The sequence below is a fragment of the Poeciliopsis prolifica genome, unplaced genomic scaffold, assembly GCF_027474105.1.
Source record: "Poeciliopsis prolifica strain line A6 unplaced genomic scaffold, Auburn_PproV2 SCAFFOLD016, whole genome shotgun sequence".
Lineage (NCBI taxonomy): Eukaryota > Metazoa > Chordata > Actinopteri > Cyprinodontiformes > Poeciliidae > Poeciliopsis > Poeciliopsis prolifica.
This window is the reverse complement of record NW_026562391.1, coordinates 3970921-3987500: the sequence shown is the minus strand read 5'-3', so window position 1 is coordinate 3987500 and position 16580 is coordinate 3970921. Positions and strand designations below refer to the sequence as shown.

General features: G+C 39.9%; 1 protein-coding gene across 2 annotated transcripts in view; it reads left to right on the top strand.

Annotated features, from left to right (window-relative positions):
- Window positions 1-14800, top strand: part of LOC129366903 (cAMP-dependent protein kinase catalytic subunit alpha) — a 17461-nt gene extending 2661 nt beyond the window's left edge. The window contains exons 2-11 of one of the 2 annotated variants that reach the window (XR_008606660.1): window positions 508-569; window positions 1571-1699; window positions 2415-2513; window positions 4129-4211; window positions 4912-5038; window positions 5741-5836; window positions 6144-6266; window positions 7301-7429; window positions 8139-8198; window positions 8289-8312. Coding sequence is in view for 1 of the 2 variants with exons in the window: in XM_055040991.1 (XP_054896966.1) it covers window positions 508-569; window positions 1571-1699; window positions 2415-2513; window positions 4129-4211; window positions 4912-5038; window positions 5741-5836; window positions 6144-6266; window positions 8139-8198; window positions 8289-8393; window positions 8489-8614 (1010 nt within the window). In the remaining variant the exon portion in view is untranslated. Of the gene's footprint in view, window positions 1-507; window positions 570-1570; window positions 1700-2414; window positions 2514-4128; window positions 4212-4911; window positions 5039-5740; window positions 5837-6143; window positions 6267-7300; window positions 7430-8138; window positions 8199-8288; window positions 8394-8488 lie in introns of those variants that run through there. The other variant, XM_055040991.1, reaches the window with a different exon arrangement.
- The last annotated feature ends 1780 nt before the right edge of the window (window positions 14801-16580 follow it).

Sequence of the window (16580 nt, the reverse complement as noted above, 5' to 3'; positions counted from 1 at the left end):
ACTCTGCTTCCAGTTTCAAGAATCGGCTCTTAGAGTTTCCGGAAAGCATAACCTGTCTTGTACCTTATTTCTGTTTTAATATAAAAATATCTATCTAAATAATAAATAGATTAAAAAAAACAACTGCATATCATATTTCTTACCACAGTCTGAGCACTGAAACGTGTAATTATGCTGACTTTTTGAGGTGTGCTGCATTTTTATGAGTATGACTGTGTATATATGTGTGTGTGTATGTGTGTGTGTGTGTGTGTGTATGTGTGTGTGTGCGTGTGTGTGTGGGTGGGTGTGCTTGCGTGTGTGTGTGTTGGATACAAATTATTGTTTGGAACTGCTTTGCATGTTAGTCAAAGTTGTGAAGTAATGCCACAAATAACAGTGAAGCAGAATGTAGGTTTTAGTCATGCGTTGTGTCGTTGACCTCTACAGATATCAGCAGACTCTGTTGCATCTCTCATCATCTGTAACAACAAACCACTAACACACGTCTCTCCCGTCCTCCTGCAGTCAAGGAATTCCTTGCTAAAGCCAAAGAGGACTTCCTCAAGAAATGGGAGAATCCTTCACAGGTTTGCATCTGTTTGATTGCACCTTCACCTTAATGTGCAGAAAGTGGAAGACGCTCTTGCAATTGCCATTTGTGTTTTGGTTTAGGACCATTTCTGCCTGTCAGCCGCACAGAAGTCCAGAAATGAATAGTTTTACATTTTTACTGCAATGTCTTAATTATTCGGCTCGTTTGAGTGTGATAAGGTTTGACTGGAAGGTGGACACCCCACCAACCACTCTGCATCAAGTCATCACTGTCTAATGACCTGTTCAGGGATTGATATGATTGTGTCTTAAAATACATCAATGCAGTTGTTGTGACAATAGTTTTTCATGGTTTACCAAAGTGTCTTCTCTTTATTGCATTATGCACTGATAGGTATTTGCTCGATGGTAAAGATTGAACATTTGAAACATTACATTTTGCCGTCGTCACACATCAGATTGTCTATTCGCGTTACGATTATGTTTCAAAAGCAGCTTTTTTAACAAAATCACTAAAGCCCCCTCAACATTGTCTGCTCATTTAAATGTAATTGAAGCATTTTGGTATCTTGAACTCTTTTGTTTGAGGAAGTTTTAGTCTAGAATCCACGACCTTATTAGTTCCCCTGAGGGATAACTATCACTTTTTCATTCTTCAAACTGGGAAAGACCAACAATTGATCCCTGTGTAAGTCGGGGAAATATACAGGAAGATTAGCAGCTTCACTTAGTAACATTTTGGGGTCACTAATCAATGTGACCTCAAGACCAAATGAACCAAAAGACCAAATCGAACAATCTCAATGCCCAGACCTGAAGCCGACAGATGAATGTAAATCTGCAATTTTTTTCCTTAGGTTGTATATTAGACTTGACTTTGCAGTACTTATCTCATTTTTCTTGTTGTTATGAAATATTTTGATGTCTGTCTGTGGGCATCCATTGCATGCGTTTGTGAAAATGGCTTTGCAATGGCGCCTCCGCCGTCCTGTTTCAGAAAAAAGTGCTAACCCTTTCCTGCTTTTCACGTGTCCAGAACACTGCTAGCCTGGAGCAGTTTGAGAGGTTGAAAACCTTGGGCACGGGCTCGTTTGGCCGCGTTATGCTGGTGAAGCACAGAGAAACGGGACAGCATTACGCCATGAAGATCCTCAACAAGCAGAAGGTCAGTCTCGGCAGAACGGAGGTCATCGAGATCACAGGTTTGGAGGGATTAGAAAAGTTATCGTCATGGAGATGCTCATGTTCGGTGTTCCCGCTTGTTGCTCGTGGGATGCACTGACCTGACTTTTATGGGTGTGAAGGCCGGTTATGCTATCCTCAGAGTGATCGCGATGAAAACTGCGTCAACAATTCAAACGCGACTTCTTTGCTGCTTCAAAACGCGAGTCTTAAACTTGGAAATTGTCTGTCGGGCCTGAAGAGCTCACCTTCATTTTCAGACCTAACAAGCTGACGTTTTGTTAGACATGCTCCTCTTTGATAAGAAATGCATCGGGGTGTTTACATTTTTAGAGATGTTACGCCAAGAGATCTCAGTAAACTCTTGTTTCGACTATTTCAGAGTCCTTAAAGTGCAGTTTCTGTGAAAAGTGTGAAAACAAAAACATTCAGCGTCTTGTTTTCCAAAGCCCAGCATCAAGTGACTAATCTAGTCAGCTGAATACACAGTTACATTTCCACTTAGCTTAGCATTTAACTGTTTAGTGAAAGTAATGTTGTATTTCAAATAGCTTGTTTAGCTCTCAGGTGATGATAGGGCGTTCTCGGAAGAGAGATTTTTTTTGTTTTTTGCTTATTACCTAATTCAAATTTCACAAATCTTTTATGTGATCAATCTGAGTTCTTTTTCTTCCTCTGCTTGTGTGTGTGACCTCCAGGTGGTGAAGCTTAAGCAAATAGAGCACACTCTGAATGAGAAGAGGATCCTCCAGGCTGTCAGCTTTCCCTTTCTTGTGCGGTTAGAGTATTCATTCAAGGTGCGGAGAACGTCTGACGGTGTCCCTGTTTGTATTTGTGGGCGGTCGCAAGTTGGGGGCTTTTTTTGGCGTTCAGACCGACTGTCTAGAGCTTCTCCTCAAAACATGTTAACGTGACAGAATAAAAGCGTTTCAGACAATAAAAATAAAAGACAAAGAGCTAAAAAAAAACAAAAACACAAGATGGGCGCTCGCCGTTATCCGCTTCTCTGCTGCGCTTAATTGAATCAAACTGGCTGCTGCTGTTGTGAAGTTTCTGCACAGCACTGTCTGTTTATGTCGCATCAGTCGCCTCTTTGTATGCAGAGGCAGCATCAGGCGTGAACTTGTTTGTCGCTGCATAACGAAATGATTGTGTGGCATGTGGAGAGGTGTGAGCTCCAAACGCTTAGAGCTCCGATGACCCGGTCGCTGACCCCTCCTCCATTTAGATCACCTGGCAACCTTTACTCATCTTTGTCTATGTACCGTAAGATTTGATGACAATAACAGTCAGAGTCGCTGTTTAGTCACGTGAGGATTTAGAACATCATTCATCAGAAAAAGATACATTTAAAAATCTAAACATGCCATCGATTCAATGCTTTTTTTTTTATGCCTTTTTCAGAATCTGTATTTTCTGAACTTGATGCAATATAGATGTAATTCATTCCTTCTTCTACTATCAGAACATGTGTAGCCAATCACAGGCTGTGATCCCCCATTTGTAAACTTTTTAAGAGCCTATCCATTCAAGAGTCTTTAATAAATTTGGATAAACCAATCCAGATTAGACTCATTGTTGTATGTCCTTAATGGAAGTAAAACTTTTGGGAAAAATCTAGAACTGTCAATCTGGAAAAGAACTGAATTTTGAAATGGAAAATGTGTGGGAATCCTGGCTCCGTCTCATCAGTCGTTTCCTCTGTGATGCCCTTGTTGATCCTCTGGCCTCTGTCGTGCTGTTGCCTCTTCCGAGACCGTAAACCCCCGTCTCAGCAGAACAAAATCAGGCCGGCCATGTGAAGAGGTGTCAGCAGCACTCTTGCGCCTACACAGACTAACCCAGATGAGGGTCGGACTCCAATTATGTCCTTACTCAGGTTAAGCTGTTTAGACGCACCTGGTTGGGCAGGCATTCAGTATCCTTGAGGCCTTAAATAAACCTATTAACGGTCCATATGTGCTGCTCTGCACACGGATTGAAGTGGAACCAACGAACACGAATCTATGCCACCAGTGAATCTGAGAGGTCCAGTATAATTATTATATATTAAAAAAGCTTTCAATGGAATAAAATTGCAGGTAAATGGATTTCATTCTTAAGAGAAAGCTTTTCTCAGCTCTTATGTTACTGAGTTGTTGTTCTGCAGCCCAAAAGAGACAAACTGACTCTAGAGTTCACCTTTGAAGCTGCTATTTTGAGTTTTTGTGAAACTATTTTGCCACTTTATTTGTGTCGCAGTCTTGCCATTTCAGGTTTATTTCACCAGAGCCTAAAAACAGTCAGGGAATAACACACAATAGCAAGAAGGCAACAAGCTTTATGCTCAGATTCCCACGTCTTCTTCCAGTTTATTGTGTGTTTGTATATTGTACGTATTCCTAATCTTTGTCCTTTAATGTATGCATCCAGGACAACACCAACCTTTACATGGTTATGGAGTATGTACCAGGTGGAGAGATGTTTTCCCACCTACGAAGAATTGGCAGATTCAGGTCAGTGTCTTTGCAGCATTTAACAGTCCCTCTAAAAGGTTGCCATGTTTTTGTTGTTGTGACTGGTGCAGCCTAAAAATAACTGATTTTGCAGCACCTTCTTTCAAGAAGTTGTGGTCAAAGTTGCATTTTTTAAGCTTTGTTTTGCCATAACTCGCCAATAAAAGACAGGATTTAACAGAGTTAACACTGAAAATGCAGATAACATCTTCAAGTGCAGTCTTAAGATAACATACTTAATGCCTATAAAGTCATGTCCAGAGGAGTTGTCAAAGTGCAAAGGAAGAAATTCTTATTGGTCATTCAAGTTAACATGAACTGTCTGCTTCTGGAGACAAACAAGAAGTTACATTATTAACAGGAGGCTGAGGAAATTGGTCAAAAATCACCCAAGTTCCAATGATTGGTCAGGAAAGAATGAAAAACAAAAAAATGTTAAGGTGATTCGTCAGATTTGCAGAAAAGTTGTAACGACTGCTGAAAAGTCTGAGAAAAAAATTGCAAATGATGAATGAATTTGCATTAACAGTTGCTACCCCAACTTCCTGGAGTTGCTGATTGAAGTGGTGCTTTGAGGAGGCGTTCAGTAGTTTTTGATGATGGCCACGAAGACGCTTTGGTGTTTTTGCTGTGTCATAGCTCTCCAAAGTTTTAACCACACCGCTCACTGTCGGTTCCTGCTGTGCTCCTGTTCGTGCAGTGAGCCGCACGCTCGGTTCTACGCTGCTCAGATCGTGCTGACCTTTGAGTACCTGCACGCTCTGGACCTGATCTACAGAGACTTGAAACCTGAAAACCTGCTCATTGACCAACAGGGCTACATACAGGTCAGAGATTCAATTTCTTCTCTCACGATCTTTTGGTGTTTGTGTCCTGGTTTTCAGTTTTGCTTATGTCGTTTTATTTATGTTTTGTAGGTTTTGCCACATTCAGTTTATTTTTCTGTGTTGATTATTATCACAAGGGTGTTCTCATATTAGCTCATTTCTTGTAGTTAAGTACTCAGCTTATTCTCGTGTTTGTGCATTTGGATTTCTTTCTCTGATATCAGATTTTGTGTTTGTTCCCTGTTATTTTGAAATTGTTTGAAATAAAATGAATTTTTAATCACAAACTGGGATTTAAAGGGACTAAAATCATCCATTCCAGACTGTAAAAAAAGTCTATCATTTACGGTAAAATACCGGCAGCGGTGATTGTCAGGATTTTAAATAAATTCATAAATGCGGTAAAACTCTGGAAACCACAGAAAACCAAACAGTGAAGTGTACATGTTCATAATTTCCTAAAAATATGAAAAAAAAAAATCTAAAAAACTGTCTGGAAATGAAATTTATATTTATATTATTGTAGTAAAACTTAGAAGAGTCTGAATGGTTGTGTCGCCACCTTGTGGTGCAACGTGAATTAACAGCAAATATTTCCTTCTGCTCCAAGATGTTTCTCTTCCATCCGTCTCTCTCTATTTTATTTCTGTCATTTCTGATTAAAATAAATGTCTGTCTTTTCTCTCTCTCCTTGCTGCTCAGGTTACAGATTTTGGCTTTGCCAAACGGGTAAAGGGCCGGACCTGGACACTGTGTGGCACCCCAGAATATCTGGCTCCAGAGATCATCCTCAGCAAGGTCATCCATCTTCCCTTGACCTTTTGGGGATGTTTAATTCGATTGTGCTTGTTAGTACCTGAAGTGAGGCAATTGGAAACCGCATTAAACCACATTTTGTTTTAACATCACAACAATATGTATATATAAAAACTGTCCGAGTTATGGATCGTGTTGACCTGTCTCGATTTGTAAATGGAGCCAAAATATGATCCTAGCTGCGATGAATATCACAAATATTTCACAAAAGAGCAAATAAATCCAGGAAATTGTTTATATTTAATATTGTGCTTTCAAGTGAACTTTCTCCACATGTTCTCACCGGCAGGGATATAACAAGGCAGTGGACTGGTGGGCGCTGGGTGTTCTCGTCTACGAGATGGCAGCAGGGTATCCTCCTTTCTTTGCCGATCAGCCAATTCAAATCTATGAAAAGATTGTATCAGGGAAGGTGAGTTTTGCTGTTTTCATTTTGCTCTGACACTTAAAATGTTTGGAGTTTTGGACTGAACATTTGGTGGGTTTTTTTCTGTCTGTTTTTCTGTTTTGTCTTGTGCTTTTGAGAAAAAAAAAGTTACTTATTTCCGATACATTTCTTTTGTTGTTTAAAAACTGATTTCTGTAGACTTCTTCTAAAGTACGTAAATGTTTCGGCAAGAAATCCAGACGTTTCATGGTCCATTATTTAATTTTCAGATTTATGGTCTCATATAAATAAATCTCACCAAGAGTGCATAGTTTCAGTCCTTGTACATAATCCAACTAATAATCCAAGAGTTTGATGTTTTTATAAGATGTGAACCAATCTACAAGGCAAAACATAAGAATTAACATTAAAGATAAAAGTTTTTCTTCTTATTAGAGAAATCAGAATTTTCAGCAAGTAGTTTGTTACAGATTTTAAAAGCCTTTTGGAGCTATATGTTAATATATTGAACTGCAACATCATATTCACCAAGGACTGTTTGGATGCAATATTTGATTCATGCCTTCTGTTTGCAAAATAGTGGTGGGAACATGACGACAGTGGAAACAGAAAAGAAAAGAAATGAAATTGTGCGTTAAATGGTATCCCAGTTACGTTTCCCTGATATCACGCAACCCTATTTTAAATGAAGTAACCGTCTTGCACCTGTGTCAGATTTCGCTCCTCGAGAGCCGGTGTCATGCAGCTTTGAGACGAGTCTCAGCTTCAGCATGCCCGAATCAAGTATTTAGGCCATTAGCAGGACTCTGGAGAACTTGACTGCATACTGAGGAGATAAGTCATCCTTTTGACTCAAGTGTTGGTGAACTAGAGACACATGTAAAAGTTTCAGGACGCTGCCCCTCGACGACTGCAATTTGACACCGTTAGAGTGCTTCATTTAACGGCAAGTTCAGAATTGTTTTCGTTTGGTAAAAATAAACAATCAGTCGGAAGTTGACACCAACAACCTCTGGTGCAAAAACCAAAGTGGACTTCTCTCTTTCTTGTTTGTGTAGGTGATGGACAGACTAACAGATGAGGATGAGGATAGGCAGGAGTTCCCCAAGGACTATGGTGTTTGCAGACGACATTGTGATCTGCAGTAAGAGCAGGGCGCACAGAGAGGAAAAACAAGACAGGTGGAGGTGTGTACTGGAAAAGAGAGGAACGAAGATCAGTCGCAGCGAGGCAGAATGTGTGAGAGGGGCACATTACTTCCTGTGATGTCACAGGAAGTAAAGGTAAAGAAGGTAGAGGCCTGGGGTCAATCTTCCAGAGCAGTGGAAGAAGAGAGGAAAAGAGGTGAAGAAGTGTGTTCAAGTGGGCTGGAATGGATGGAGAGAAGCGTAGAGTTGGATGAGTGATGAAAGTGCCTCAACAAGAATGTAAGGAAAAGTGTACAAGACAGTAGTGAAGCCGGTGATGGTGTATGGTTTAGAGGCAGTGCCAATAGGTGGCAGAACTGGAGGTGTCACAGCTCAAGATGTCGAGGTTCTGTTTGGCAGTGGTGGGATTAGCAATGGGAACACCAGAGAGGCCAGGCTGAGATAGTTTGGACATGTGCAGACATGTCAGTAGCTTGGTAGGCTGAGAGGAAGACCAAACCCAAGATTTATGGATGGACATAAAGTTGGTGTGAGCGTAGAGGATGCAGAGGATAGCATGAAATGGATTTAGATGATTTGCTGTGGCAACCCCTGAAGGGTAAAACCAAAAGACAAAACAAAGATGAGAAGGATTCCCAATACTCCCATTCACCTGCTTTTTTTTTTTTTTTTGGTGACTTGTTGTGGAGCTCTTTTTGGCACTGTTACTGTGTTCACACATTAGCTTCTTGTATTTCCTTGTCCTCAGGTTCGTTTCCCATCTCACTTCAGTTCAGACCTGAAGGACCTACTGAGGAACCTCTTACAGGTGAAGGCAAAAGTCTTGGAAATCCTGAACTTACAGTGAGATGTGGTTTATTTTTCCAAGTTGAGGAGAACGTCCTTCCCTTGTTTTCAGGTGGATCTCACAAAACGCTTTGGGAACCTCAAAAACGGAGTCAACGACATCAAAGGACATAAGTGGTTCGCAACAACTGACTGGATTGCCATCTACCAGAAAAAGGTGTGTTGATATTTCTACATTGCACACCCCCGTGTCTCTGTTTGCACTGCATTTGATTGTGATTCGGAGCATTTTGCGTTTTTGGTTGTATCCAGGTGGAAGCTCCCTTTGTTCCAAAGTTCAAAGGACCAGGCGATACCAGCAACTTTGACGACTATGAAGAGGAGGAGATTCGCGTCTCCTTCACCGAGAAATGTGCCAAGGAGTTTGCAGAATTCTAGAGTTAGAGGAGAAGAAATAAGGAAAATAGGGAGAGTCTAAGGTAGGCTGGTCAAAAGGGAGACACAAGAAAAGTGTACTGTCTTCTGTCCAAATGTAAGCACCAGCTACAAAAAAGAAAAGGGAAAAAAAATCGAATAGAGGCGTGTGAAAAAGAGAGCGGAGACTGATAACCAGCAGTGTTGCCTTTTCTGTTGCGTTTCTGTTGTGTTTTATTTATTGTCGTCTTATTTATGAATCCCTTTATAACGACGCTGTGTTTCATGGGTATCGGGAGCCCCACTGACTTAGAGTTGCCTCTACGCATTTTCACCCGAGATCTTCCCGTTTCTGCATTCATTTCTGTTCTGTTTGTTTCCGTGCCACAGCAAAGACAAGTCAACCAGTCAATCTGCCGGTAATTACATGAGCGTGCACGTAAGACATCGTCAGTTTACACCGATGAGGCGAATTGAGCAAAACACGACACACGTTAAGATGAATTCCCATGCGGTATATATTTTGTCTTGAGTTCACCTGACCCATGTCATAGATAAATCACTTCAAAGGCACGAGAGGCCAAAAGAAAGACGAAACAAAAAGTCAGGTACGTCTGTTGTGTAACTCCATCTCTGGCTCTTATTATTGTTAATATATACAGACTTTGTACATATCTGCAGTACTCCATTTTTAAATGTTAGTAGGTACTTAGTGGCTCCAGTGAAACCATATCACGCTAACGTACAGTACAATGACATGTGAATAAAAAGAACGGATTTCTCTCAGTTTCAATGGTGTGAGGAAAACACCGAGCGCATAATGGAAACTCAGGTTTGAACATATCACTTAACAGACATTTATCTCCATAACGCCTATGGATCAGCAGGTAAATCTCGGAGTACAGATTTGGGAATTTGAAGTTCTGGTCTTAAACGAGTTTAAAAGGAGCAGAAAAAAAAGGGACTATTTAGAGTTTTAGTTTGCGTCTTCCACACTTTATCCCTTCCAGAATATTTGGTCAGTTTTGATAAAAGCACTTCCTGTTTCAGCTCAGAGCTAATTTACTACATGAGATTATTCTACTTGCTGAAACGACCGTTTGGCCCCCTGGTTTTGACTTTTAGACACCGTGTGAGGCAGAAGACCGCCGACTGCTTCTGGCTGAGGGCCATCAGGGCTCCAGTCTGTACGGACGGCGATCAGGATCGTGTGCTTTACCTTGATCGTTGCTGTTTGCTCGTATCACAAAAGAGAGCCGTGCGACTCTGTTATCATTTCCTTTGTGTGTGTTCAGGACATGCTCTAGTTTTGCTAAGTTTCATTTTATGTGTATGTATTGATGATCTGAAAATGATTGGTACTCTATTTGTCAAGTTAGAGATTGGGTGAAGCGCCTGGAGGTGAATATCCATCGGGGAATTTTGTATTCAACATGTTTTTCCTCAGTGAATTTGTTTCCTATGAGGCTATTGGTATGATATTCACACCAGATGTTGCTAGCAACCCAAATAATCTGTACATACAAAGAAATAAAAACAACAAAGTCCATGAATCAGGTTGTATATTATAAAGTTGAATTCTCTTAAATATTTGAAAGAGAAGCTTTAAGATGTATGTAGAAACTAGTCAAACTTCTCAGTTGTCATTTTGAATTATATTATATTATAATTAAAGTTGAATGTTGAATATGCATTATGCATTATTTTCCAATCACATTATTTCCTGAGGTAAAAAAAAAGAACTGATACAAAATATTGTACCAAGGGCATTACTAAGAATATCTTGGTGCATTTCTTCCTATCAATGCTGCCAGCACCATATCCTGTCAGACAGGCCCACACTATAATGTTCCCACCTCCAAATGTCACTATCAATCTAGTGTTTTTGGGGGTTGGTGTCCAGTGCCGTTTCTTCTCCAAACATTCAAAGAGTTTAATGTTGGTCTCGTCCAAAGATGATCAGCCAGTGTTCCACTGACTTGACCAAAATGTTTTTCAGCAGACTGAAAGCAAGCCAGAGCAAACTCATCCTTTTTCAATAAGGGAGTCTTGCATAGTTAGTTTTTAATGAGGCCATTGTGGTTGAGTTTATTATTTATTTCCATGATAAAATAAAATTGGATTACTAAAGCTCAGTGAGACCAATGCTTTACTTTTGGAGACCTGATCTGATTCTTCTTTTTTTTTATTATTATTCTTTTTGTTTGTCAGAAATTTTACAAAAAACACTGTGTTCTTTTCTCCTCCGGATAATGCCTGTACTGGCTCTCAGTGGAACATTCAGAAGTTTAGAAATATGTCTCTAACCAGTGCGATTTGTATTTTTGCAATGACAGTGGTGCGGAGGTCGTAAAATTGCTTCTTACGCTTTTCTTGCGATAGCATAAAAGAGAAATTGTTGATGCTCTCGCCTAAATCAGCTGCCATGAATTATTGATAACTGAACTAATATAAAGCAGGATTGCTTACTCCGTTGTTACAGATTTCAGTTCTGTTCAGTTGCCTTTTTCATTCAGGTTTATTTCATATAGCTTAATTTCTGGAGTAATTTGTGTTGATCTTGCTTTGAATGGGAGTTTCTTGGGTTGTTACAGACATCTAGTGTGAATTTTATGTCAGTTGGACAAATAGAAATGTATTTACTGAGAAGAACTATGTTTGATAATTATTTTCCTGCCATAGCCTGTTGAAATATCCTTTTACATGTACAGTAAACAACCTGGCGATTTAAAGGTTTATGCCAAAGGCCACCTCGGGTGTTCGGGGGTCTCTTTGCTCGACACAGTTTGAAAGCAGGGCATTAAAACAATGTCCTGAGAGGATTAAATTGTTTGTTTCAGGCATTAAGTTATAATTTGATGTGAAATATTATAGTTCAGATAGGCACAAGAAATTCCTTTCATCATGTTTTTTGTCGAGTCTCAACTTTGTGAAAAATCTCAGATATGAGAAAATATGATCGGCCTTTTATTTGAAATACACATCTGTAATGTTACTGATCTGTGTGCATCATTTGTAAATTAGAGTGGTGTTTGAAACGCCTTAACATGAAGGAATTATCCGGGTGGTCGACTTGAGTTCACAGTATCCTTTACCACACGTGTCTCTTAGGAGAGACCATTCCCATCCATGTATCTACTGTCTTCCACTTATCCAAGATCGGGTCCAAGAGGGATCCCCAGACATCTCATCCCCCCATAAGCATCATCCAGCTCATTCTGGGGGATCCCAAAGCGTTCCCATGCCAGATGGGCTTTATAATCCCACCAGTGAATTCTGGGTCTTCCCTTGGAACTCTTTCCAGTGGGAGGCATCCAGGGGGCATTCTGATCAGATGCCCAATCCACTTCAACTGACTGTTTCAATGTGGAGAAGCGGTGACTCGACTTTCAGCTGCTTCCCAGAGATTCTCATCCTGTCTTGGGAACAAGACACCTCGATACTTAAACTCCTCTACTTGAGCCAGAGACTGACCCCTGACTGAAAGTGGAACAGTCTTCCTTTCTCTGGCCAGGAACCTTAGCCTCAGACTTAAAGGAGCGGACTCTCATCCTGGCTGCGTCACACTCTGCACTGAACTGCTCCAGTGCCCACTGGAGGTCATGAGCTGAGAACCCCCCATCTTAAGTAGAAAATGTAAAAATGAGATCCGGATGTCTCATGGACACCACTAGTAATGCCTTCCATCACTAGTGGTGTCCATCAAGGGCCCTCTGGTTGCCATCAAGATAGACACTGATACTATTAATGCCACAACATTGACCATGTTCACAATGGAAATTCTGAATATGGTTCATTCAGATTCCATGTCCCTAGCCTCCTTTGGGACAAGAGAGAAATTCTCCTGGAGATGGGAATTGATCATCACTGGGACAAGTTCCTCCGCCAAACATTTCAGGTCTTTCCAGCAGCCTCCCCTGCCACTGGATCCAATTCACTACCAGGTGGTGATTCATTGACAACTGAGCCTCCAAGATGCAACGCCACTGGTCTGATGATATGATTACAAAATTGATCATCAAATTTTGGACATTGCCTGCATGGGGATTGAAGTCCCACAGGTGCATCGCAACATCCCCAGATAGCACTGTCAAGAGATCCAAGAGGGTTGGGTAGCTATGTGGACCATTTTCTTTGTCCACATAGGGCCCCACATTTACATTGTGTTGATATACCTTGAACACAGATAAATGGTACGAAGAGGGAGAGTGTCAGGCTGATACAGTGAAGCAATGATTTTGCTTTATCAATAAACATCAAATAAGAGAACTTGCAGGAAGCGACATAAACACAATATGTTATCACGTGTGGTAAAAATGTTAATTACAGAAATATTTTATTGTAGTGCCATAATATCACACATTTTTAAAATATTCCAACTTATTATTGAAGTAAATTTACTCAGTGAGGAATGAAATACCATGTTAGGCAATTGTTGTTTTTGACAATTCAATCAATGACACAGTTACTGGGAGCCTGTGTTAAGATTTCAAACACTCACCTTTTTACAATAGTACAGCATTTACAGAGATGGACTTTTGGCCGTTTTTCTTCACATAATCTCTCTCGATTGTCCAGCGTCTTGGATCTTCAGACTGGTTACAGTTTACTGGTAAAGGCCTTCAGGCTTTTCTCTAAATCATCAGGTATTTCAAAGAATTTATAATTAACAGGCTCACATCGTTACAGATCCTCCACCGTACTTCAGTCAACATGACATTTGCACGTATTCATACTTTGTTCCAAACCCACTTACAGTGTTTGACGCTGAAAAGCTTAAGTCTCCGTATCATCTGACCAAAGCTCATACCACTGTTCAAGGTCTCAGTAGAGTTTTGTAAGCTGTCCGTGTTTCTGTTAATGAAGGAGGGACTGAAAAGGCTTTTGATTGTTATGGAGACTCGGCGTCCCCAAGATGTCATTATTTTGCCGCAGTTCTCAGTTCAGCTCTGTCCTCTGAATTAAAATGTTTCTATTACATCTATTTTAAAGGGATTGTTGGGACTACCAAAAAGAATGGCTCTGGTAACTTTGTTTAAAAAAACCTATTACATTCTATTATTCAATAATTTCCCCCACTGAATAAAGGTACTCAAGTGAAAGTTTGGACTTTCTACTTTTGCGAGAGGGAGGTTATCCCGCTGCAGTAAATTCTGAATTCATTATGTTTTGTTTTGGGTTTTTTTTTTTTAACACTTCTTTGCAAAAATAGGTTTATCTTATTGGTACCCTTCTCACAAATGCAGAGTGGGTTAAGATCTAAAAGCACTCAGTTCACATCTCACATCATTTAACACATATGTGGTAAATTTGTTGCAGTTCAAGCTGCTGGTTTTATTGTGAAACTCTAAGGCAAAAGTGTGTTCACCGGCTTCATTATTATTATTATTATTATTATTATTACTGTGTGAACAGAGACAGAATGAGTTTGGTCTACGTTACAGTGAACCTGGAACACTTAATTGCGAAATAAAAACACATGCTACATCTGAAACAATGGTCCGCTGTAAGATTTATTTTACCTTGTGATTCACATTGGACTTTCAGGCCCCTTCATAAAATGACCTAATGTTATGCTTCACTTTTGTTTTTCTGTATCCTTGTATGTTAAATGATAGGAACTGAATTACCACAATAAATCTGGGGCTTGTTTACTTTGTGTATGCCATGTAAGGCCACTAGTTTGGATTTAAAAATGTCTCTCTTGAGCTGTTATGTTGAGTGTTTTGTCAAATTTTTTTCTTGATGAATCCGAAGATATGTTGGCAGACAGATGGCAGCCTTCTGGTCGTCATCCGCTTGCTCACTGACTATAATAGCCTAATTTATAGACTATTACTATCATCATGGTATTGTTTACATCTGTGGTTGGGACATCACATCCCCAACATTTCCTTCGTGTCAGGTTCAGTATGCAGCATCCCGGAGACACTTTTGCAGAGACACAACTTCTTCTCAGTGCAGGCACAATGCTGGTACATAAGAGCCTACTGCCGCACTTTTTAGGGAAATGAGACCTCCCTCCTCCCCAGCCAGTGTAAACCATATCGACCCATGTCACACACACACACACATACGCACATACACGCACACACACAAAACACTCTTGTGAAGGGAAGCATCTAAAGTCATGGGAACAGTGACATAAAAACAAGTGTAATATTTTGCAACATGAGTATCATTCCAATAAAGTTTTACTTGTAAAATCTCCCCTGAACTTGTGTGTCATTACTGAGTAGTGTGTGTGTGTGTGTGTGTGTGTGTGTGTGTGTGTGTGTGTGTGTGTGTGTGTGTGTGTGTGTGTGTGTGTGTGTGTGTGTGTGTGTGTGTGTGTGTGTGGGGTGTGTGTGTGTGTGTGTGTGTGTGTGTGTGTGTGTGTGTGTCCTTCAAATAAGGACAAGTTCATGGAGAAAGAAAATGATGGTGAGATGTGTGAATCATCCTCTAGTAAAGACTAACTGGGGCTTTGGTTCCCATTCCTTGCCTTTGTGAACTTGTCTTTTTCCCACCAACCATGAACCAACCAGTGGCTCCTAAGCAGTCTGGAAAAGTAGACAAAAGTATGAAACGTGATTTCAGTATTTCAGTAGAGCTGCATAAGTACAGAGAAAAAGGAAAAACTAAGAAAGCATATTTGTATTGTCAGATTTCATGCCTGTGTCTTTGTCTGGAAATTGTGTCCTTTGTTTGGACCTGTGTATTTTCCATCTGTCCTGTCTTACTTACTTCGGTCCTGCTCTTCCTTTCTCATTACCATCATTCCTCCTTTCCTGGTGTCCTTCTTTCCTTTAATCTGCCCCTCCATATTTCCTCCTTGCTTCCTTCCATTCTTCTCTAACACATTTGATGGAAATGCTAGAAAGCATGTGAACAGTGGCCATCTATGACAATAAACACATGTAAGAGAAATGTTTTCTATCCACTGGTTTGTTTTTCTTTATGTGTGTTTATGTGTCGCCACATTTTGTCAGTGTCTTAGAACTCACGTAGGCTACATGATTGCATTTTTGTAAAATATTCTAGTTTTCACTATAATGAAATTCACAGTGAAAGAACAGTTAAAGTAAGACTGGTTGTGTATCTGTGTTAGGCCAAACGCCTGCAAGCAACATGGATATGCCTGGGAAATATGTCATTAGCTATAACACTATTTGCAAAAGTTTTTTTTTTCCTCATATTTTTCACTGAAGCTCCAAACAAGTATTAGTCCTGCCAACATTTATATGTGGGACCTTTATGGTGATGTGGTGAAAAACAGGCCCCAGTTTAGACTGTCCAGAAGTGACATAACTATGATAATAGCCTACATTTTGTTGTGGAACAACTTGGTAAAAAGTGGCACCCGTATGGATTCTAGCTAATTTGTGCAATTTGAAAAGATTTTCCTCATATCCATATGTTAAGTCTGGAATGATACAACTGGAATGTAAAAAAAAATAATAATTTCAGAAAACTTAAACTTTTTGCAAGTTGATCTGCCAGTATCCAGTGTATGTGTGTTTTTGTTTGCTTGGATCCAACATTAAGCTTGGCTCATCAATGAAAAATAAATAGAGGACAATCTATTTATTATCTCGTGGATAATCTTCACATTGTCAGCAAAGTGAAGACAAACGTCTCATACATGCAGTTTTACTGAAGAACTTCATCAGAAAAGTTAAGACAAGCATGTCAAAACTGGGTCGACAGCCAGATCTTAAGATTTCCCGAATGTATTTAAAAAACAAGCAGGAATAAAAACACAATCCACTCTGAGTCATTTTCAAGCCTGTGTTTTGCATATACCTTTTGAGGAAACTTAAATTAATAAATTAATTGTTCATTTATTAATTTATGAAGTTCACCCTTGGGTCTCAAAAAATCTTGGGGCAGCTCTATTTCTTAAAGTCTATATATTTAACTCATTAAAAAAAAACTGTTCGGCTACACGAGTACGGAATGGTTTCTTTACTCTTACGAAATACTGAAGGAACAAATGGACCAACAGTTT